Here is a 24,209-nt window from a genome sequence, read left to right on the forward strand (position 1 = left end):
GGAGGATCAGGGGCTGGAGGATTCTGGAGGTTTCCAGCCTTGGGGTCTGTGGTTCCTCAAAGAGGTTAGGTCTACCTAGTACCAGGCCTGCCCTCCCATGATTCAAAGAGTGGATGATTGCTCAGCATCAGGAACTCTGATCTGGAACTAGTTTTTCATTTAGGTCACCAAGAGACAACCCCTAACCCCTGAGCAGGGCGTGGTCCAAGCTCTGGCATGAGATTCTCTTCCAGCAATGTGATGCCTACAGGGCCAGGTAGAAAAGCTGGTGACCAGGCCTTCTGTCCTCCAGCAAAGGAGTGTGCCATGCACCCTAGAAAGGCAGGTGGTACCAGGTCACAGCACTTGGTGCCTGTATCCCTGGCTCTGCAGACACTGGTCATGGAGGTCCTCCCGTCTTCACATTACCTTCTTGCTGCTCCTAGATTTCCTCTAGTCATTAAACACTTTGAGCCATTTTTCTGTGCATCTGATCTGACATTTTTGCTCTCAGATGAAACACGATAAAGTAAGCCGAGCCACCAGGATTCCTGGAGGGAACCTTTGGGTCTTGGGCTCCATGGCCCTGATGAGACTGAACCAGAAGGAGCCAGGGAAAGGCAAACACTGGGGCTCAGGCCCTATGACCCAATGGCCATTGGTGGCTTGGCCTTATGGCCCCAAGACACCCTGTCCTCAGGCCACAGACAGCATGGGGTATGGTCTTGCCTCAGCCTCCCAGTAGTGTCCTGGCACTAGCGGGTGCTGACCCTTGAGCCACAACGGCAGTTGTGCGTTTTGGGTTTGGTAAAAACACCTCAGGGACAGAGTTCTGGGGTTGACTTTGGCAGGAAACATGGCCCCTTCCAGGGATGATGTGTCACTCCTACTTGCCACGAAATGTGCACATAGGCTGTCCCTCTGCCCATCGCATCCTGCTGGAGAGGATGGAGGAAGTCAGGGAACAGGCAGGGTGGACAGCTGGGGTGCAGGGAGAGGCAGGTGCATGCTGGCAGGTCAGACCCTTCGAGGGCTGTGTGGGGGCATCAGGTGGGGTGGGCTCCAGGTTCATGCTCAGTGCACTGGGCAGGTCTCAGGACAGGCTTCCTGGACCCCACCCGGGTGATGTGGTCACTCCCTGGGGGACTGTTGACAGGCCCTGGTCACCCATCCTGGGCAGAACAATCCCATCTCCAGACTGGACTTTCTGAGTCCTGAGACAGGAGAGTGCTGCCCAGGCCTGACACACTGGGAAGACCTGTTAAGTCCTCCATCCCTAGACCAGCCTAGCACACAGCAGGGACAGCCTCTTACCTTTACCTTCAGGGTGCGGACTGACCCATCTCATTCTAAGGCAACCAAGGCAGAGCTGAGGACCTGTGCCAGGCTGGGAGCCAGGCCCCTCCCTAAATGGGCCTGAGGGAAGTACCATCCCTGTCCCAATGCGCCACAAATTTCAGCCCAGGAGACACATAGGGAAGGGAGGGCATGTCCTCCCTGCCGGCTGACACTGGAAAAGCGGGACCTGGGAGACCAGGAAGTGTAGGGCTGGCAGGGGCTGCTTCAGGCCCAAGGAGAGCTCAGGCTGCACCATGGGGCTGCCGCTCTTGGGCTGGATGCTGTACCCTCTGCAGGATTTGAGAAAGTCCAGTCTGGAGATGGGATTGTTCTGCCCAGGATGGGTGACCAGGGCCTGACAACAGTCCCCCAGGGAGTGACCACATCACCCGGGTGGGGTCCAGGAAGCCTGTCCTGAGACCTGCCCAGTGCACTGAGGGTGCACCTGGAGCCCACCCCACCTAACCCCCCACAGTCCTCACAGGGTCTCACCCCCAGCATGCACCTGCCTCTCTCTGCACCCCAGCTGCCCACCCTGCCTGTTCCCTGGCTTCCTCCATCAATCCTGTGCAGCCCATAGACTGCGACCATCTCTCCGGCCACTCTACCTTTGTCCTTTCAGAATCTCTGAGCAAGATCTCCCAGGTCCATCTAAACACCTGCTTTTTCCATTTTCACTGGGCCGTTGGACACCACTGGACCATCCCAGCTGTCCACAGGTCCTTTGATAATGTGCATTTCCTCTGACATCTCCCAGCAGTGCTCAGCAGCCCCCATTTACCAGATCTCTGCTGACCAGATCCCACACATCAGCTCCTCCCTGACCACACCCTCCCTGAATAGACCCCCATGACCAGCTCCCATAAACCAATCTCCCGCTGCCAGGCCCATAATCACCAGGCCTCACTCACCAGGACTTTACTGACCAAGCCTCAGTGACAAGGGCTCACTGACCAGGACCTTACTGACCAGGCCTCACTGACAAGGGATCACTGACCAGGTCCTTACTCACAAGGCCTCACTGATCAGTTTCCACAGATCATGACCCCTTTGCCTGGCCCCATAGATGAAGGTCCACTGACCAGGCCTCCAGGGAATAGGCTGCCAGTGACCAGGCCCCTACTAACCAGGCCTGAGGTGACCAGATGTCTCTGACCAGGAACCCAGTGAGTAGGCCCCGCTGAGCAGGCATGCACTGCTCAGATCCCCGCTGACCATGTCACCCCATAGACCGAGGCTACAAAAGTCACCACTGATCAAGACCTCTCTGACCAGGCCCCGACTGATAAGGTTCCACTGACCAGGCTGCCCTGACCAGGGACCCACTGACAAGAGCCTCTGCTGTCTAAGTCCCATGTGACCAGGCCTCCACTGAATAGCACCCCTTGACCTGGTCACCAGTGACCCAGATCACACTGACAAAGCCACCACTAAGCCCCAGCTGACCAGGTCTCCACTGACCAAGCCCCGCAGCCCAGGTTTGCACTGACCAGACACCAAACATTTGTCTGCCAGTAGGTCCCCACTCACCAAGACCCCCACTCCTAGAACCCCTGAGACCCACTCTAAGCAGACCCCTGCTGACCACGCCCCCACTAAGTACGCCTCACTGACCAAGTCTCAACTGACTAGCGCCACTGAGCAGGCCCACACTGATCAGGCCCCTTCTAACCACACCAGAAGGCAAGCGGCAATGAGATGTTTCATATGTCAAGGTAGGAGCAAGATGGAGAGAGGAAGGAAGTGCCACATCCTGTTATACAATCAGATCTCATGAGAACTCACATCAGGAGATCAGCATCAAGAAGGTTAACCATTGGTGAAGGAACCACCCACACCACTGCCCACTGTTTCCAGTCAGAAGCCTCCTGCAGAGGCAGAGCCTCTTAGGAAACTTCCACTATGGCAGTGCAGAAGGAAAATATAGGCTTGGAGCCCCCACACAGGAGGCCACCATCCTCCAGAACCCAGATTCACAAGCCACCAACAGCTCACACCCTCAGTAATGGAAAAGGTACAGGCACTCCACACCAGCCAAACCCATGAGAGCAGCCATGGGGGCTGAAGCCTGCAAAGCCACAGGTGCACGGCCCTAGTAGAGGTTTTCCATGAGCCTCTGCCTCTGCAGCAGGTTTCTCCCCCTTCCTACTGCCCTCCACCTTCCCACCACCCTACTCACGACCTACTCCTCCCCACCCTACCCCTCCTTTCCTTCCACCCCAATCCCTTTTCGTCCAAGATTAAATCACCTCCCACCTGGCCCCACCTCCAACTTTCAGGATTACAATTCCACATTAGTGTCATAGGGACACTCAGACATCCCATATAATTCTGACCCTGATACCCCAGAACCTCATGTCATTATCACAGAGCAAAACACAATCATACCTTTTCTAAAGTTTCCAAAAGTCTTAACTCATTCAGAATGTAAAAATGTCAAAGTCTCATCTGAGACAAGGCTACAGTCCCTTCTGGCTATGAGTCCCTGAATTTAAAAGGGATTTCTTTCCTTTCAAGGTACGATGATGGGACGGGCATTGGGTAAGGTTTCACAATCCAAAGGGAAGAAATTCCCCAGAAAAATAACACAAATGTGAGTGCAAAACCCAGCAGGTCCTGGCTAACACGGTGAAACCCTGTCTCTACTAAAAAATACAAAACACTAGCCGGGCGAGGTGGCAGGCGCCTGTAGCCCCAGCTACTCGGGAGGCTGAGGAAGGAGACTGGCATAAACCCGGGAGGGGGAGCTTGCAGTGAGCTGAGATCCGGCCACTGCACTCTAGCCTGGGCGACAGAGCGAGACTCCAAGAAAAAACACAAACAAAAACAAAAACTGGCAGGACACTATGCACTCAATCTTTAAGTTCAATAATCACCAAGAGAACTCACTATCATGCAGACAGCATTAAGGAGATAGCGTTTAACCATTTGTGAAGAATCCACTGCCCATCCTTGTCTTGTATTCCACAAAATAACCTCCCCCATTCTCTCCATGCCCCTACCTCCACTCCCCACTCTTCTCCATGATTATATCACCTCCCACCAGGCCCCTCTTTAACATTCCCCATTACAATTCCACAAGAGTATTGGTAGAGACACAGGGCTAAATCCTATTATTCTGACCCGGGTCCCCTCAAATCTCATATCCTTGTCACACTGAAAAATACAGTGATGCCTGCTCTACAGTCCCCTAAAGTCTGAACTCATTCCAGCATTTACTGACATGTCCAAAGCCCAAAGTCTCATCTGAGACAAGGCTGCAGTCCCTTCTGCCTCTGAGTTTCTGAAATACAAAGCAAGTTAACAACTTCCAAGGTACAATGATTGTACTGGCACTGGGGAAGCATTCCCAGGCAAAAGGAAAAACGATTGCCAGAAAGCAGCACAAAACACAGATGGGACTTACAGACCCCATGCAAGTCAAAAACCCAGCAGGCCAGTCATTGAACCCTACAGCTCCAAATCATCTTTTCTGAATTTACATCCCACATCTAGTGCACAGGGGTGTGATGGCTGGGCTCCCAAGGCCTTGGGCAGCTCAGCATCTGTGGCTGTGCAGGGTCTGTCTCCTACAGCTGCCCTCATGGGTGGGGCTGGTGTCGAGTGCCTGTGGCTTTTCCACACTGAGGGTGCAAGCAGTTGGTGGGTCTATGAATCTGGGGTCTGGAAAGTGGTGCATATAGGCTGCCAGTTGTGAGGCATTTGATTGGGTTTAATAGGGTAGGAATGTTTCATTGATGTTAATTAGTGCGGGGAAGTGGGGTTGTGGGGGCTCCAACCCTCTATGTTCCTTCTGTACTGCCCTAGTAAAGGTTTCCCATGAGGCTCTGCCTCTTGGAAAAGCTTCTGCCTGGACACCCAAGTTTTTCCATACATACTCTGGAGTCTATTACAAGCCTCCCAAGCCTCTAGTTTTGTGCCCTGTGTACCTGCTGGCTTAACACTATGTGGAAGCCATCAAGACTTGGAGCCTGCACCCCTGAGCAGTGACCCAAGCTGTACCTGTGCATCTTTCAGCCATGGCTGGAGTTGGAGCTGGAGCTGCAGGGATGCAGGCAGCAGTGCCCTGAGGATGGATACAAACGTGTGACCATGGCACTGACCCAGGAAAGCATTCTTTGGTCCTAGAACTCAGGGTCTGTGAGAGCAAGCTCTGCTGCAAAGGTCTCTGAAATGTCTTCAAGGCCTTTTTAACATTGCCTTCGCTATCAGCACTTGGCTCCATTTTATGCAGATTTCTGAAGCCTTCTTGAATTTTCCCACTGAAAATCAGCTTTTCTTTTTAACCCCTTGGCCAGGCTGCAAATTTTCCAAACTTTAAAACTCTGCTTCTCATTTAAAAAATGTTTCGATTTGAGGGCATTTATTCAGTCACACAGAAGACCACAGGCTGTGTGATACAGACAGGACACGTCTTGAGATTTGCTGCCTAAAATTTCATTTCACCAGACATACCCTAAATCATCACCCTCAAGTTCAAAGTTTCACAGGTCTCCAGGGCAGAGGCACTATCCCGCCAAGTTCCTTGCTAAGGCAAAACAAAAGTAACCTTGGCTCCTGTTCCCAGTAAGTTGCTCATTTTCATCTGAGACCTTCTAAGCCTGGCCTTCCCTTGTCTATCCTTCAGTCACCCTTTGAATTGCAACTATTTAACAAGTCTCTATGGTCACCCTTTTAATTATAACTATTTAACATGTGTCTACAGTAGTCCGAACTTTCCCTCATCTTTCTGTCTTCTTCCCAGCCCTCCAAACTGTGCAGTGTCTGGTAGTTACCCACCTCTGAACCTCCTTCTACATTTTCAGCTATCTTGGTCACAGCCTGGCAATGTGGTAAAAGAAGAAAAGTCCATTTTCAGGGGGAAAATTCAAGAAGGCTTCAGATATATACATATAAAAGAAGTCAAATTATAATAGTAAAAGAAAGAGGAAAACAACCTAGAGGACATTTCACAGATCCACTCTGCAGTACAAATTTTCTGTAAAATTATTTTAAAAAGAGGTTTAATTGGCTCACGGTTCTGCAGGCTATAAAGGTAGCATAGTGGCTGCTGCTTCTGGGAGGACTCAGGAAGCCTCCCAATCATACCAGAAAGTCAAGTGACAATGAGATGTTCCATATGGCAGGAGTAGGAGGAGGACAGAGAGCAAAGAGGTGCCATACCCTGTTATACACCCAGATCTCATGAGAACTCACTATCAGGAGATCAGCATCAAGAAGACTAACCATTGGTGAAGTTTCCACCCACACCACCGCCCACTGTTTCCAGGCAGAAGCCTCCTGCAGGGGCAGAGCCTCTTGGAGAACCTCTACTAGAGCAGGGCAGAAGGCAAAGACGGGCTTGGAACCCCAGCACAGGAGGCCACCATCCTCCAGACTGCAGATTCAGAGACCCACCAACAGCTTGCACTCTCAGTTGGAAAAGCTACAGGCACTCAACACTAGCCCAGCCCATGAGAGCAGCCATGGGGCTACACCCTGCAAAGCCACAGGTGCACTGCCCTAGTAGAGGCTTTCCATGAGCCTCTGTCTCTACAGCAGACTACTCCCCCTTCCTACTACCCACCACCCTCTCACCACCCTACAAACAACCTACTCCCCACCCTCCCCGCCCCCCCACTTTTCCTCCAACTCCTGCACCTCTCCCATCCATGATTAAATCACCTCCCGCCAGGCCACACCTCCAAAATTAAGGATTACAATTCACATGAGTTCTGGTAAAGAAACACAGCCAAATCATATTATTCAGACCCCGATCCCCTGCAGTTTCACATCCTTCTCACAAAGCAAAATATATTCATGCCTTTTCAAAAGTTTCCAAAAGTCTTAACGCATTCCAACATTAACTCAAACGTAAAAAAATTCAACATCTCATCTGAGATAAGTCTACAGTCCCTTTTGCCTATGAGTCCCTGAATTTAAAAGGATGTTCCTTTCTTTCAAGGTACAATAATGGTCCAGGCATTGGGTAAGCTTTTTCAATCCAAAGGGAAGAAATTTCCCAGGAAGATAACACAAATCGGACCACAGGTGCAAAACAAGTCCAAAACCCAGGAGGCCACTATTCATTCAATCTCAGAGCTCTAAAATCATGAAGAGAATTCACTGTCACAAGCACAGCAATAAGGAGATGGTGTTTAACCATTTGTGAAGGATCTGCCCCCCCACTCCCAATTTTCACCCCTCACCCCAACCACAATTCCCCCATTCTTCCTACCCCCCAACCTTCCAACCCCCACTCTCCACCACGATTAAATCACCTTCCACCAGGCCCCACCTTTAACATTCTGATTACAATTCCACATGAGTTTTGGTAGGGACACAGAGCTAAATGGTAGTCTTCTGTCCCTGGCTCCTCAAATCTCGTGTCCTTCTCACATTGCAAAATATGATGCCTTCCCTACAGCCCCCTAAAATCTTCTATCATTAAAGCATTTATAAAAATGTTGAAAGCTTCAAATCTCATCTGACACAAGGCTACAGTCCCTTAGGCCGTGAGCCTCTGTAATATAAAGCAAGTTAACTACTTCCAAGGTACAAGGCTTGTATAGGCATTGGGTAACCATTCCCAGCCAGAAGGAAGAATTTTGCCAGAAAAAAACAAAACACAGATAGGGCTTACGGGCCCCATGACACTCCAAACTGAGAAGGCCAGTCATTCAATTCCACAGCTCCAAAATCACCCTTTTAAAAACCTCGTCCCACATGCAGAGCACAGCGGTGTGAGGGCTGGGTTCCCAAGGCCTTGTGCAGCTCTGCACCTGTGGCATTGCAGGGTTTATGCCCCACAGCTGCCATCATGGGCTGGGCTGCTGTTGAGTGCCTGTAACTTTTCCCCACTGAGGATACAAGTTGTCAGGGTGGTCTGCCAATCTGGGGTCTGCATGATGGTGGCCTCCAGTGTGGGGGTTCCAAGTCCAAATTTTCCTCCTGCATTGCCTTAGTAGAGGTTTCTTATGAGGCTCTGCCTTTCTGAGATGCTTTTGTCTGGACACCCAGGCATTTCCATACATCTTCCAAAATCTCCACAGAGGCTCTACTCTCATGCTCCATCCACCCAGTGGCTTAACACTATGAGGAAAATACCAATGCTTCTAGCCTGCACCCTCTGAAGCAGTGACCCAAGCTGTACTTGTACATCTTTCAGCCATGGCCAGAGCTGGAGCTGGAGCTGCAGGGATTGCAGGCAGCAGTGTTCTCAGGCTACTCATAGATGGGGGTCGGGAGGTCATGGAACTAGCCCAGGAAATCATTCTCCTCTCCTAGGCTCCAGGTCCTGTGACAGCAGGGGCTACTGCAAAGATCTCTGAAATGCCTTCAAGGCCTTTTCCATATTGTCTTGGCTCTTATCACTGGGCTCCTTTTTATGCAAATTTCTGAAGCCTTCCTCAGTTTTCCACTGAAAATCAGCTTTTCTTTTTGTGGAGCCACGTTCCTTGCTACATCAAAACAAAAGGAACCTTGGCTCCTGCTCCCAGCAAATTTTTCATTTTCATCTGACACCTTGTAAGTCTGATCTTTACTGTCTGTTTTGCTGTGAGCCTTCTGATCACAAGTATTTAACAATTCTTTACAAAGATCCAAACTTCCCTCATCTTCCTGTCTTCAAAGCCCTCCAAACTCTCCCGACCTCTGTCTGCTACCCTCTTCTGAAACTGCTTCTACATTATCAGCTATCTTTGCTGCAGCCTGGCAACGTGGTAAAGGAAGACAAGTCCATTTTCAGGGGGGAAAATTCAAGAAGGCTTCAGATACTTGAATGAAAAGGACCTGTGTGCTGATTGCCAAGACAATAGAGAAGGCCTTGAAGACATTTAATGGTTCAACTTTGCACTACTGATTTTCTCTATAATCATAAAGAAAAGAGGTTGACTGGGCTCATGATTCTGTAGGCTGTAAGGAAGCATAGTGGCTTCTGCGTCTGAGAGGACTCAGGAAGCCTCCCGATCATACGAGATTGTCATGGGGCAATGAGATGATTCTTGTGGCAGGAGTAGGAGCAAGATAGAGAGAAAAAAGAGCTGCCATGCCCCATTATGCAAGCAGATCTCATGAGAACTCACTATCACAAGGACAGCATCAAGAAGATGGTGCTTAACCATTGGTGAAGGATTCACTCCCACCCCCAACTCCCACTGTTCCCAGACAGAAGCCTGCTGCAGAGACAGAGCCTCTTGGAAAACCTCTACTAGGGAAGTGCGGAAGGAAAATATGGGCTTGGAGCCCCCATGCAGATGGCCACCAACCTCCAGACCCTAGAATCACAGATGCACCAACAGCTCACATCCTCAGTGTGGAAAAGTTATAGGCACTCAACATCAGCCCAGCCCATGATAGCAGCTGCCGGGGCTAAACCCTGGAAAGCCACAGGTGCACTGCCCTACTAGAGGTTTTCCATGAGGCTTTGCCTCTGCAGCAGTCTACTCCCCCTTCCTACCAGTCCCCATCTTCCCTCTACCATACTGCCAACCAACTCCTCCCAATTCTACCCATCCCTTTTACTTTCCACCACCACCAACCTCCTACCCATAATGAAGACACCTGCTACAACATTAGGGATTACAATTCCACATGAGATTCATAGGGACACACAGCCAAACTATATCATTCTGACACTGACATCCCAGAACCTCAAGTCCTTATCACAGAGCAAAATGCAATCATGACTTTTCAAAAGTTTCCAAAAGTCTCAAGTCATTCTAAATGTAAAAAAACTCAAAGTCTCACCTGAGACGAGGCTACAGTCCCTTCTGCAGATGAGTCCCTGAATTTAAAATGGAGTTCTTTTCTTTCATGGTACAATGATGGTACGGGAACTGGGTAAGCTTTCTCATTCCAAAGGGAAGGAATTTCCCAGAAAAATAACACAAATGGGCCCATAGGCCCAATGTACATCCAAAACCCAGCAGGACAGTATTCACTGTATCTCACAGCTCCAAAGCCATCAACAGAACTCAGTATCATGTGCATAGCATTAAGGAGATAATGTTTAACCATTTGTGAAGGATCCAACCCCCACCCTCATCTTTCACCCCCACCCACAAAATAAATTACCTCATTCCCCCCACACCCCTGCCTCCAACCCACACTCTTCTCCATGATTCCATCACCTCCCATTAGGCTCCAACTTTAACATTCACCATTACAATTGCATATGAGTTTGGCAGGGATGCAGAGACAAATCATATTATTCTGACCCTAAGCCCCATATCTCATGTACTTCCCACACTGCGAAATGCAATGATGCCTTCTCTACAGTTGCCCAATGTCTTAACTCATTCCAGAATTTACCAAAATGTCCAAAGCCCAAAGTCTATTCTGAGACAAGGCTGCTGTCTCTTCTGGCCCTGAGCCTCGGAAATACAAAGCAAGCTAACTACTTCCAAGGTACAATGATTGTACAGGTATTGGGTAAGCATTCCCAGCCAAAAGGAAGAAATTTGCCAGAAAGAAGCACAAAACACAGATAGGACTTACAGACCGCATGCAAGTCAAAAACTCAGCAGACCAGTCATAGAACCCAACAGCTCCAAATCATCTTTTGTGAATCCAGATCCCACATCCAGAGCACAAGGGTGTGAGGCCTGGGCTCCCAAGTACTTGGGTGGGTCTGCACCTGTGGCTTTGCAGGGTCTAACCCCCACAGTTGCCCTCATGGGCTGGGCTGGTGTTGAGTACCTGTAGCTTTTCCACACTGAGGGTGCAAGCTGTTAGTGAGTCTATGGATCTGGTGTTTGCAGAATGGTGCCTCCCTGTGTGGGGGTAACAACCCTGTATATTCCTTCTGTATTGCCCTAGTAAAGGATTCCCATGAGGCTCTTCCTCTTGGAAAAGTTTCAACCCAGACACCCAGGTTTTTCCATACATACTCTGGAGTCTAGATGAAGGATCTCCAGCCTCCAGTCTTGTGCTCTGTGCACCTGATGGCGTAACACAATGTGGAAGCCACCAAGGCTTGCAGCTTGTACCCTCTGAAGCAGTGACCCAATCTGTACCTGTGCATCTTTCAGTCATGGCTGGAGCTGGAGCTGGAGCTGCAGGGATGCAGGCAGCAGTGTCCTGAGGATGGACACAGCTGCGGGGCCATGGAGCTGGAGAAAGAAACCATTCTTTTCTCCCAGGCCTCATGGCTGCTGCAAAAGTCTCTGAAATGCCTTCAAGGCCTTTTTAACATTGTTTTAGCTATTAGCACTGAATTCCATTTTATGCAAATTTCTGAAGCCTTCTTGAACTTTCCCACTGATAATCAGCTTTTCTTTTTGACCACTTGGCCAGCCTGCAAATTTTCCAAACTTTTAAGCTCTTATTCTCATTTAAATATAAGTTTCACTTTTACGTCATTTCTTGGGTCACATATAAGACCACAGGCTGGTCGACACAGACAGGACACCTCTTGAGCTTTGCTGCCTAAAAGTTCATTCCACCAGATACACTCTAAATGATCACCCTCAAATTCAAAGTTTCACAGGTCTCCAGGTTAGAGGCATCGTGCACTGATGTCCTTTGCTAAGGCAAAACAAAAGTAACCTTGGCTCCTGGTCCCAGCAAGCTCCTCATTTTCATGTGAGACCTTCTAAGCCTGCCCATCACTGTCCATCCTTCTGTCACCATTTTAAGTATAACAATTTAACAAGTCTCTACATTGGTCCAAACTTTTCCACATCTTCCTGTCTTCTTCAAAGACCTCCAAACTCTCCAACCTCTGGCCGTTACACACTTCTCAACCTGCTTCTACATTTTCAGCTATGTTTGTTGCAGCCTGGCAATGTGGTAAAACAAGAAAAATCCATTTCAGGAGAAAAATTAATGCAGGCTTCAGATATTTGCCTGAAAAGACGTTGAGTGCTGATTGCCAAGACAACAGGGAAAAGGACTTGAAGGCATTTCATAGCTCCACTTCCCAGGAATAATTTTCTGTATACTCAGAAAGAAAAGAGGTTGAACTGGCTCATGATTCTGCGAGCTTTAAATAAATCATAGAGGCTCCCACTTCTGAGAGGACACAGGAAGCCTCCCAGTCATACCAGAAGACCAAGCTGCAATGGGATGTTGTATATGGCAGAAGTGGGAAAAAGACAGAGAGACGAAAAAGGTGCCACACCCTGTTATACAACCAGATTTCCCGAGAACTGCTTATCATAAGGTCAGCATCAAGAAGATGTGGCTTAACCATTGGTGAAAGATCTGCCCCTACCACCCCCACCCCTCACTGATTCCAAACAAAAGCCTGAGGCAGAGGCAGAGCCTCTTGGAGAGCCTCTGCTAGGGCAGTGGAAAAAGAAAAATATATATATATATATATATATATACACACACACAAATATATATATGTATACAATATAAATATATATGTATATAATACAAATATATATATTTGTGCTTGGATGGTCCACGCAGGTTACTGTCCTCTAGACCACAGATTCATAGACCCACCCAAAGCTTGCACTCTCAGTATGGAAAAGCTACACTCAACAGCAGCAAAGCCCATGAAAGCAGCCATGGGGCTAAAGCCTGCAAAACCGCAGGTGCACTGCCCTAGTAGAGGTTTCCCATGTGACTCTGCCTCTGCAGCAGGCTCCTCCCTCTTTCTGCTACCCACCACCCTCCCACCACCCTACTGCCAGCCTACTCCTCCCCACCCTACCCACTGGTTTTTCCTTCCACCGCTACTAACCTGTTTATGATTAAATCACCTCCCACCAGGCCGCACCTCCAACATTCAGGAATACACTTCCCCATGAATTTTTTATGGAAACACAGCCAAACCATGTAATTCTGACCCTGCACCCCCAAATCTCATGACCTTCTCACAGAGAAAAATACAAACATGCATTTTCAAAAGTTTCTTAAAGTCTAAAATCAATCCAGCAGTAACTTAAATGTAATAAGTTCAAGTCTCATCCAAGACAAGGCTGCAATCCCTCCTGCCTAGAAGTCCCTGGATGTGAAAGAGAAGTCTCTTCTTTCAGGTTACAATGACAGTGCAGGCACTGGGTAAGCTTTCTCAATCCAAAGGGAAGATTTTCCCAGAAAAATAACACAACTGGGACACGGGCCCAATGCGAGTCCAAAGCCCAGCAGGACCGCATTCATTTATCATAAATATCACACAGACTGCATTAAGGAGATAGAATTTAACCATTTGTGAAGGATCTGCCACCCACAGTGTCCATCATGATTAAATCACCTTCTACTGAGCCTCACATTTAACATTTCCCATTACAATTCCACATGAGTTTTGGTAGGGACACAGAGCCAAATCATATTATTCTCCCCTTGCCCCCCAGTCTCATGTTCTTCTCATACTGCAAAATACAACGATGCCTTCTCTACAGTTCCCCAAAGTCTTAACTCATTCCAGCATTTACTCAAATGTCCAAAGCCCAAAGTCTCTTCTGAGACAAGGCTGCAGTCCCTTCTGCCCCTGAGCCTCTGAAATACAAAGCAAGTTAATTACTTCCAAGGTACAATGATTGTGCAGGGATTGGGTAAGCATTCCAAGCCAGAAAGAAGAAATTTGCCAGAAAGAAAGACAAAACACAGATGGAACTTACAGACCCCATGCAAGTCAAAAACCCAGCAGGCCAGTCATTCCATCCTACAGTTCCAAATCATCTTTTCGGAATCTATGTCCACATCCAGAGCACATAGTGGTGTGATGGCTGGGATCCCAAGGTCTTGGGCAGCTCTGCAGCGGTGTCACCGCAGAATCTTTTCCTTATAGCTGCCCTCATGGGCTGGGCTGGTGTTGAATGCCTGTAGCTTTTCAACACTAAGGGTGCGAGCAGTTGGTGGGTCTATGCAACTGGGGTCTGGAAAATGGTGCCTCCCTCTGTGTTGACTCCAACCCTATACTCTCTTTCTGTTCTGCCCAAGTAGAGGTTTACCATGAGGCTCTGCCTCTTGGAAAAGCTTCTCACTGGACACCCAGGCTTTCTGATACATCCTCTGTAGTGTAGACGAAGGCTCTGAAGCCTCTAGTCTTGTGCTCTGTGCACCTGCTGGCTTAACACTATGTGGAAGCCACCAAGGCTTGGAGCTTGCACCCCTGAAGCGGTGACCCAAGCTGTACCTGTGCATCTTTCAGCCATGGCTGGAGCTGGAGCTGCAGGGATGCAGGCAGCAGTGTCCTGAGGCTGCACACAGCAGTGGGGCCATGGGGCTGGCCCAGGAAAACATGCTTTTCACCTAAGTCCCAGGGCCAATGACAGCAAGGGCTGCTTCAAAGAGCTTTGAAATGCCTTCAAGGCCTTTTTCCCATTGTCTTGAATTATTAGCACCGGGACCCTTTTTATGCAAATATGTGAAGCCCTCTTGATTTTCCCCCTGAAAATCAGCTTTTCTTTTGGACCACTTGTCCAGTTGGCAAATTTTCCAAAAGTTTAAGCTCTGCTTCTCATTTAAATATAATTTCCAACTTATGGTCATTTCTTTGATCACACATAAGAGCATGGGCTGTTCAATGTAGGCAGGACAACTCTTGAGCTTTGCTGCTTAGAAGATCATTCCACCAGATACATCACCCTCAAGTTCAAAGTTTCACAGATCTCCCAGGCAGGGTCACTGTGTGGCCAATTACTTTGCTAAGGCAAAACAAAAAAACCTTGGCTCCTGTTCCCGGTAAGTTCCTCCTTTTCATCTGAGATCTTCTAAGCCTGGCCTTCACTGTGCATCCTTCTCTCAGTCTTTTAATCACAACTATTGAACAAGTCTCTGCAGTGATCCAAACTTTCCCTCATCTTCCTGTCTTCTGCCAAGCTCTCCAGACTCTCTAAGCTCTGGCTAATACCCAATTCGGAACCGCTTCTACATTGTCAGCTATCTTTGTCGCAGGCTGGCAATGTGGTAAAAGAAGAAAAGTCCATTATCAGGGAGAAACATCTAGAAGGTCTCCAATATTTGCATTAAAAAAGGCCCAGTGCAAATAACCAAGAGATTGGGGGAAAGGTCTAGAAGCCATTTCATAGCTTCACTTCGCAGCATTAATGTTCTGTATGTACATAAGGAAAAGAGGTTTAATTGACTCACAGTTCTTCAGGCTCTAAAGAAAGCATAACTGTTTCTGCTTCTAGGAGGACTCAGGAAGCCTCCCAATCATATCAGGAGACCACGGAGCAAAGAAATGTTTCATATGGCAGGAATAGAAGCAAGATAGAGAGAGGAAAGAAGTGTTATATCCTGTTATACCACTAGATCTCATGAGAACCCACTATCAGGAGATCAGCATCAAAAAGATGGTGCTTAACTACTGGTGAAGGATCCACCCACCACCCCATATCCACCCCCCGCTGTTTGCAAGCAGAAGCCTGAGGCAGAGGCAGAGCCTCTTGGAAAACCTCTACTAGTGCAATACAGAAGGAAAACATGGGCTTGGAGCCCCCACGCAGGACACCACCATCCTCCAGACACCAGAGTCATAGACCCACCAATAAGTGTGCTATTATGTAGATAAACAGGTATCTACAATGGTCCCAATTTTCCCTCATCTTCCTGTCTTCTTTCAAGCTCTCCAAACTCTCCAACCTCTGGCTGTTACCCACTTCTTAACCTGTTCAGCTTTCTTTGTTGCAGCGTGGCAATGTAGAAGAAAAGAAGTTCCATTTCAGGGGAAACTTCAAGAAGGCTGCAGATGTTTGCGTTAAAAAGAATTCCAGTGCTAATCGCCAAGACGATGGGGGAAAAGTCATTGAAGATATTTCATAGATTCACTTGGCAGTACTTATTTTCTGTGTGATCGTAATGAAAAGGGGTTCAGTTGGCTCATGGTTCTGCAGGCTGTAAAGAAAGCATAGTGGCTTCTGCTTCTGGGAGGACTCAGGAAGCCTCCCAATCATACCAGAAGGAAAGCAGCCATTAAATGTTTCATACGGCAGGAGTAGGAGCATGCCTGAGAGAGGATACAGGTGCCACACCCTGTTATAAAACCAGATCTCATGAGAACACACTATCAGGACATTTGCATCAAGAAGATGGTGCTGTTTAGCACCATAAGATGGTGAAGGATCTGCCCCGCAACACACCTCCATCCCCTACTGCTTCCAGACAGAAACTGGCTGCAGAGGCAGAGCCTCCTGGAAATCCTGTAATATGGCAGTGCAGAAGGAAAATAAGGGCTTTGAGTTGCCGTGCAGGAGGCCACCATCCTCTAGACCCCAGATCCATAGACCTACCAACAATTCCCACCCTCAGTATGGAGAAGCTACAGGCACTCAACACCAGCCCAGCCCAGGAGAGCAGCCATGGAGGCTAAAGCTGAAAAACCACAGGTGCACTGCCCTGGTAGAGCTTTCCCATAAGCCTCTGCCTCCGCAGCAGGCTCCTTCCCCTTCCTATCACCCACCACCCTCGCACCACCCTACAGCCAGCCTACTTTTCCCCACCTTACCCACCCTTTTTTCCTTCCACCCCAGCCCTCCCATCCATGATTATAAAATCTCCCACCAGACCCCACTTCCAACATTTGGGATTACAATTCCACATGAGTATTTCTAGGGGCACACAGCCAAATCATATCATGCTGAACTTGAGCCCCCCAAATCTCAGGTCCTTCTCACAGAGTAAAACACAGTCATGCCTTTTCAAAAGTTTCCAAAAGCTTAACTCTTTCCCACATTAACTCAAATGTAAAAAGTTCAAAGTCTCATCTGAGACAAGGCTACAATCTCTTCTGCCTATGAGTCACTGAAGTTAAAAGTGCATTCGTTTCTTTCAAGGTACAATGATGGTACAGGTATTGGGTAAGTTTCCTCAATCCAAAGGGAAGAAATTTCCAAGAAAAATAACACAAATGGGACCACAGGCACAATGGACACCCAAAACCCAGCAGGCCAGTGTTCATTCAATCTCACAGCTCCAAAATTGTGAAGAGAACTCACTATCAGAAGGACAGCATCATGGACATGGTGTTTAACCATTTGTGAAGGATCCACCCCACCCCTGCCTTTCACCCATAACCCCACCACCTTCCCCTCAATTCTCCCCATCCCAATACCCCCCAATTCTCCCCACCCTTCCCCATCCAAACTCCACTCTCCACCATGATTATATCACCTTCCACCAGTCCCCACCTGTAACATTTTCCATTACAATTCCACATGAGTTTTGGGAGAGACACAGAGATAAATCATATTATTCTGTCCCTGGTCCCCCAAATCTCATGTCTTTCTCACATTGCAAAATACAATGATGCCTTCTGTATAGTCCCCCAAATCTTAACTCATTCCAGCATTTACTCAAATGTCCAAAGCCCAAAGTCTTATCTGAGACAAGTCTGCAGTCCCTTCTGCCCATGAGCCACTGAATTATAAAGCAAGTTAACTACTTCCAAGGTACAATGATTACACAGGCAATGGGTAAGCATTCCCAGCTGATAGAAAACAAAATTTCTAGAAAGAAGCACAAAACACAGATGGGACTCATAGGATAAATAAATGTGCAAAATCCAGCAGACCAGTCACTCAATCCTACAGCTCCCAAATCATCCATTTAGAATCCCTGTCCCACATCCATTGCACAGGGGTGTGAGGGCTGTGCTCCCAAGACCTTGGGCAGATCTGCACCTGTGGCTTTGCAGTGTTCAGCCTCTGTGGCTGCTCTCATGGACAGGGCTGGTGTTGAGTGCCTGTAGCTTTTCCACACTGAGGGTGCAAGCTGTTTGTGGGTCTATGAATCTGGGGTTGGGAGGATGATGCCTCCCTGTGTGGGGACTTCAACCTTATATGTCCCTTCTTGGCTCCCCTAGTAGAGGTTTCCCATGAGGCTCTGCCTTATGGAAAAGCTTCTTCCTGGACATCCAGGATTTTCTGTACATCTTCTGGAATCTAGATGGGGGCTCTCAAGCCTCTGTTCTTGCTGTAAGCACCTGCTGGCTTCACATTATATGGAAACCATCAAGGCTTGAAGCCACCTCTGAAGCAGTGACCCAAGCTGTACCTGTGCATCTTTCAGCCATGGCTGGAGCTGGGGCTGCAGGGATGCAGCCAGCAGTGTCCTGAGGGTGCACACAGCAGCAAGGCCATGGAGCTTTTCCAGGAAACCATTCTTCTCTCCTAGGCCCCAGGGCCTGTGACAGCAAGGGATGCTGCAGAGGTCTCTGAGATGCCTTCAAGGCCTTTTTCCCATTGTCTTGTCTATTTGCACTGGACTGGTTTTTATGCACATACCCTGAGGCTTCTTGAATTTTCCCACTCAAAATCAGCTTTTCTTTTTGAACACTTGGCCAGGCTGAAAATATTCCGAACTTTAGGTCTCCACTTCTCATTTAAATAGAAGTTCTATCTTGAAGTCATTTCTTAGGTAACACATAAGAACACAGGCTGTTCAATGCAGACAGGACACCTCTTATGCTATGCTGCCTAGATGTTCATTCCACCAGCTACATCCTGAATCACCACCCCCAAGTTCATAGTTCACAGATCTCTGGGGCAGGGTCACTGCACAGCCATGTTCTTTGCTAAGGCCAATCAAATGGAACCTTGACTCCTGTTAACAGGAAATTCCTCATTTTCATCTGAGACCTTTTAAGTCTGGACTTCAGTGTTTATCCTTTTGTCAGCCTTCTGATCACAAGTATTTAACAATTCTCTACAGTGGTCCAAACTTTTCCTCATCTTGCTGTCTTCTTAGCTTTCCCAACTCTCCCGACCTCTGTCTTTTACCTACTTCTGAACCTGCTTCTACATTGTCAGCTCTCTTTGTCACAGCCTGGCAATGTAATAAAAGAAGAAAAGTCCATTTTCGGGGGAAAATTCACAAAGGTTTCAAATATTTGCATGAAAAGAAGCTGAGTGCTGGTTGCCAAGACAAAGAGGAAAGGGCCTTGAAAGCATTTCATGGCTCCACTTTACAGCACTAATTTTCCATATGATCATAAAGAAAAGAGGTTTAACTGGCTCATGGTTCAGCAGGCTATAAAGGAAGCGTAGTGGCTTCTGCTTCTGGGAGGACTCAGGAAACCTCCCAATCATACCAGAAGGCCTAGGGGCAAGGACATGCTACATATGGCAGGAGTAGAAGCAAGACTGAGAGAGGAAAGAGGTGCCACACCCTGTTATCTAACCAGATCTCATGGGAACACACTATCACAAGGACAGCATCAAGAAGATGGTGCTTAACCATTGGTGAAGGATATGCCTGCCACCCCCACCCCCTGCTGTTTCCAGGCAGAAGCCTGCTGCAGAGGCAGGGTTCTTGGTAAACTTCTACTAGGGCAGTGCTGAAGGAAAATATGGACTTGGAGCCCCCACGCAGGTGGCTACCACCCTCCAACCCCCAGAATCATAGTCCCACCAACAGCTTGCACCCTCAGTGTGGACAAGCTACAGGCACTGAACATGAGTCGAGTCCTTGACAGTGGCAATGCGGGCTCAAACCTGCAAAGCCACAGGTGCACTGCCCTAGTAGGGGTTTTCCATGAGGCTCTGCCTCTGCAGCAGGCTACTACCCCTGCCTACTACCCACCACCCTCGAAACCACCCTACAGCCAGCCTATTCCTTCCCACCCTCCCCCCTTATTTCCTTCCACACCCCCCGCCCATCCATAATTAAATCACTCCCTCCCCGTCCCTCATCTTTCCATCATGCTCCAATCCCTCCAAACCCTTCCAATCTTTGTTTGCTAGCCACTACTGAGCCTGCTCTACTTTTTCAGGTATCTGTATAGCAGGCTGACTATGTAGTAATAAAGCAAAACCCAATTTAAGGGGAAAAATTGAAGAAGACTTCAGAAATTTGCATACAAAAAAGCCCTGTGCTAATAGCCAAGACAAAGGGGAAAAGGCCTTGAAGACATCTCACAGCTCCTCTTGGCAGTTTTACTTTTCTTTATTATTGTAAATAAAAGAGGTTTAATTGACTCATGATTCTGCAAGCAGTGAAGGAAGCTTAGTGTCTTTTGTTTCTGGAAGGAATCAGGAAGCCTCCTAATTATATCATAAAGCCAAGGGACGATGAGACGTCTCCTAAGGCAGGAGTAGGAGGAACACAAAATGAGGACAGAGGTTCCACAGCCTGTTAAACAACCAGATCACATGAGCACTCACTCACTCTCAGGACAGCATCAAGGGGATGGTGCTTCATCATTCGTGAATGATCCACCCCTACACTTTTATGACTAAATCTTTTGCCACCTAGGCCCCATCACTAACATTAGGAAATAGAATTCCGCATGAGTTTTGGTAGGGGGACACAGGGACAGAATAGTCCCTGATCCCATGAATCTCATGTCCTTCTCACATTGCAAAATACAATCCTGCCTTTCCAGCATGAGTCTTAACTCATTTCAGCATTAATTCCCTTCAGCATTAATTCCTTTCAGCATTAACTCAAAGTTACAAAGTCCAAAGTCTCATCTGAGTCAAAGCAACAGTCACTTTTGCCTATGAGCCTCGGAAATAGAAAGGGAATTCACTGCTTCTAAGGCACAATGATGGTACAGACATTGTATAAGCTTTCCATATCCAAAAGGAAGACGTTTTCCAGAAATCTTCTTATATCTGAGACCTCCTCAGCCTGGCCTTCACTATCCATGTTTCCATCAGGATTTTTGTCACAACCATTTAAACAGTCTCTATGATGTTCCAAAAGTTTTCTCATCTATCTGTCTTCTTTTGAGCCCTCCAAACTCTTCCAACCTCTGCCCATTTCATGGTTCCAAAGCTGCTTCCACATCCTTGAGTATCTTTATAGCAATGTTCCGATCCTCATTTGCCATTTTCTGTATGATTTGTTTTGAAAAAGAGGTTGAATTGACTCATGGTTCTGCAGGGTGGACAGGAAGCACAGTGGCTTCTGCTTCTGGGAGGACTCAGACATCTATCAATCATCGTGGAAGGCAAAGAAAGAGTGAGTAAGTTGTCTCACATGGCAAGAGGAAAACACGGAGAGTAGGGAGGTGATGTAGAGTTTTCAGTGACTAGATCTCATGAGAAGTTGCTCATGATTGTGAGGATGCTACAAGGGGATGGTGCTGAACCATTCATGAGAAATTTGCCTTCACAATTCAATCACCTTATACCAGGATCCACCTTCCACAATAGGAAGTATAATTCAACAGGAGATTTGGTGGGGACAATGCAAATTACATCATTAATCTTTGAGTATAAAGACATCCACAGCAGGATTTATCCAGCCAACTTCTCGGAGATTCTTTATAGGATTTGAGGCCTATAGCACATACACTAAAATATTCATACTTCAAAAAGCAGTAAAGTGGTATTATTCTTCCAAAAGTTACAATGGTAGTTTAGGCATTCATAGCATGATTTAATTCATGTTTGCTACTGTTTCTATTGTATCATCATATTAACTGTTTCCTACACAATTCTGTATTCACCTGGATTTCAGTTGATCACAAAACCATCCTTGTGCTACCACCGATAGCGTGCACTAGCTCTTTGCTCTAGTGTTATTATTCTCTGTAGAATGAATCCTTGAACTGGAAGCAGTCCACAATCGAGTATCTAGTCATTCAACACTATCAATTCCTGGGTGGCATTTTGAAAAAACAGTATCTTTTGCTGCAAGAAATGCAGCATCTGTGAGTCCATGTCTCTCACTGGAATTGGATGAAAGTGGTGAATTTCAGCCAAAGTAGCCAAAGAAATCCTGTTCCTGTGATTCTGACGTCATCAGCCTCTGCACCTCTGTCTTCACTTCTGTCACATATTGCCGGCTCTCCGTGACTTTGGTAAGAGCGTCCTTGTGCATGTGGATGATGTCCAGGATGTTGGTCTGGTGTCCCTGAGACAGCACTAACAGGTCCATGACTGGGTCCAGGTCCTGCCTGGGCTGACTGGCAAAGAGCTCACTGATAGTGTGGAAGGCCTCTATGGTGAAGTGGATGGCCTGGTCCAACTCCAATGCCTGGCTGAGGCTGAAGTACTGGCTGCCATCTGATGCTCTTTCTTAAAGCCTGTTACCATCATCTGCTTGCATGTCAACTCACTGGCTGTGAAGTTGAGCTGAGTGCCCTGTTGTCTATCTTCTCGGTGAAGTACTTGAAGCTGTCAATCTTGCTCTCCCATTCCTAAAGGTTGAGGGTCACTCAGGGTGGGCTCAGGGACAGGAAGAATCTGGGACTCACCATCTCATCCTTCTCAGCCTTCCTCTTGCCCTGTCTCCACGCTGTCTCTTCAGTGCTGGTGGGGCACATCAGGAAGTGACAAAGGACCGTGCCCACACCCAGAAGCTGGCCGTGTGGTTCATCCACCAGACTGGGCCCTTTCTGCACTTGAACATAGATGCCACTTCACCACCAATGCCTTCAATGCTGCCAGGGAGATCTTCGCCAATCAGCCCAGGCAGGACCTGGACCCAGTTATGGACCTGTTAGTGCTGCCTCAGGGACACCAGGCCAACATCCTGGACATCATCCACATACACAAGGAAGCTCTTACCAGAGTCCTCCTCAGGATGGTCTGTGGTCTGCCTCTTGGCACCCAAGAAGCCCACAGTGCTGTAGAAGCCCTGATGCATGGGCTGGAGCCCCAAAGGCAGTGCACAGCCTGCTCCTGAGGCTGCTGCTCATATCCTCTATGTGACTCCATTTGCAGCACAGTTGTTGCACTGAGGCCTGTGCATGCCAGGCAAGGCCAAGCTGGCTCAAAGAGCAACCAGCCACCTCTGCAAGGGTGTGCCAGGAGCAGGTGGACCAGTCACCAACTCACTGCCAGTCAGGGTCAATCAGTTATTCTGCCCTGGAAGCAGGGCCCCAGTGCCATCTGCTTTTCCTCAGGCCTCCACTTCATCAGCTGTCAGGTGGTGGTCACTCAGGGTGTGAGACGCTGGCCATCTCTGTTTACTTGAGTGGATGAGGTTGGTGGCTGGTCCACCTGCTCCTGGCACACCCTTGCAGAGGTGGCTGGTTGCTCTTTGAGCCAGCGTGGCCATGTCTGGCATACATAGACTCTGGGTACTGACAAGCTGCTCTGACTGAGCTTGTCCTGTTTTGGGCCAAATTCTAAGTCTGGCCAGGGCCACAGAAGGATGAGTCCCCTGGGTGGTAATCCTGGCTGCTGCAGGGGGGTGCATGGTGCCTCTCCCATCCCAGGGCTCAGGATGAGGCCGACTGAGATAGGACCCTTTAGGTATGGGACTTGTGCCCCAGAAGGTGGCCTCTGTCACAAAGATCGGGTGAGAAGATGTATGGCATGCTGCTGGCTGCCAGGGCTGTTGGGATGACACATTCACCCTTCCTTCCAGGGACCTCAAAGTGACCAGCTTTCCCTTTAAGAATGACTTCTTAAGGCCCAGGAGTCATCTGGGGCTGCAGGGCAGATGGCCGCATGCTGCCCTGGCTTCTTCCGTGGTGAGCTGGTCACTACCCACCAAGGGGAGTCACATGCAGGCACCATGCAGGGCGCTTGTCTCTGGACCTGCGTCTTGGTTATCATGGAGCCAGACTGGGCCTGGTGACAGGGCCCTGATGGGGTTGTCCTGGTGGTCCTGGGGGTGTCCAGAGGAGATTCAGAATGGAATTGCTGTGAGGATGAATGAGATGACTGTCAGCGCAGAACAGGCACCCGGTGACTGTTTAGGGTTTATCCTCAGTAGCTGCCCAGAGGCCAAAACCACCCACCTGATAGCGACTGTCCCCAAGCCAGGAGGAAGAGAAGAGAGCAGGTCCCACTCACCTGAGTCTGATGAGTCAGCTGTGCTGAGATGTGCTTCTCATGTAGAAAACAGTCCTTCACGCAGAGCCACTCACGGACTCTGCTCTGTGCCTCTAACTGCTCCACAACACAGAGGCGATGGGGGCTCAGCAACAGTGACATCGTGGGGTGACACAACCCAGCACAACTGGAGCCTGCTTGGGTCAAGGGGGCCCAGAGTCAGTGTCCTCTACCCCCTGAACTGACACGTCTGCATGCAGTGGGTTTGTGCATGTGTGTGTG

The 24,209-nt window shown here is 48.4% G+C and overlaps 1 protein-coding gene across 1 annotated transcript; it reads right to left on the reverse strand.

Moving 5' to 3' along the window:
• Positions 1 to 23,240: 23,240 nt before the first annotated feature.
• LOC144331540 (uncharacterized) lies at positions 23,241 to 24,118 on the reverse strand. The gene is made up of 2 exons (XM_077949096.1): positions 23,949 to 24,118; positions 23,241 to 23,795 (listed from the first exon to the last, which is right to left on the reverse strand). The coding sequence occupies exons 1-2, from the start codon at positions 24,087 to 24,089 to the stop codon at positions 23,544 to 23,546; spliced, it is 393 nt and encodes a 130-aa protein (XP_077805222.1). The 5' UTR covers positions 24,090 to 24,118; the 3' UTR covers positions 23,241 to 23,543.
• Positions 24,119 to 24,209: the final 91 nt, after the last annotated feature.

This window comes from Macaca mulatta, chromosome 10, assembly GCF_049350105.2.
Source record: "Macaca mulatta isolate MMU2019108-1 chromosome 10, T2T-MMU8v2.0, whole genome shotgun sequence".
NCBI classification, from domain to species: Eukaryota; Metazoa; Chordata; class Mammalia; order Primates; family Cercopithecidae; genus Macaca; species Macaca mulatta.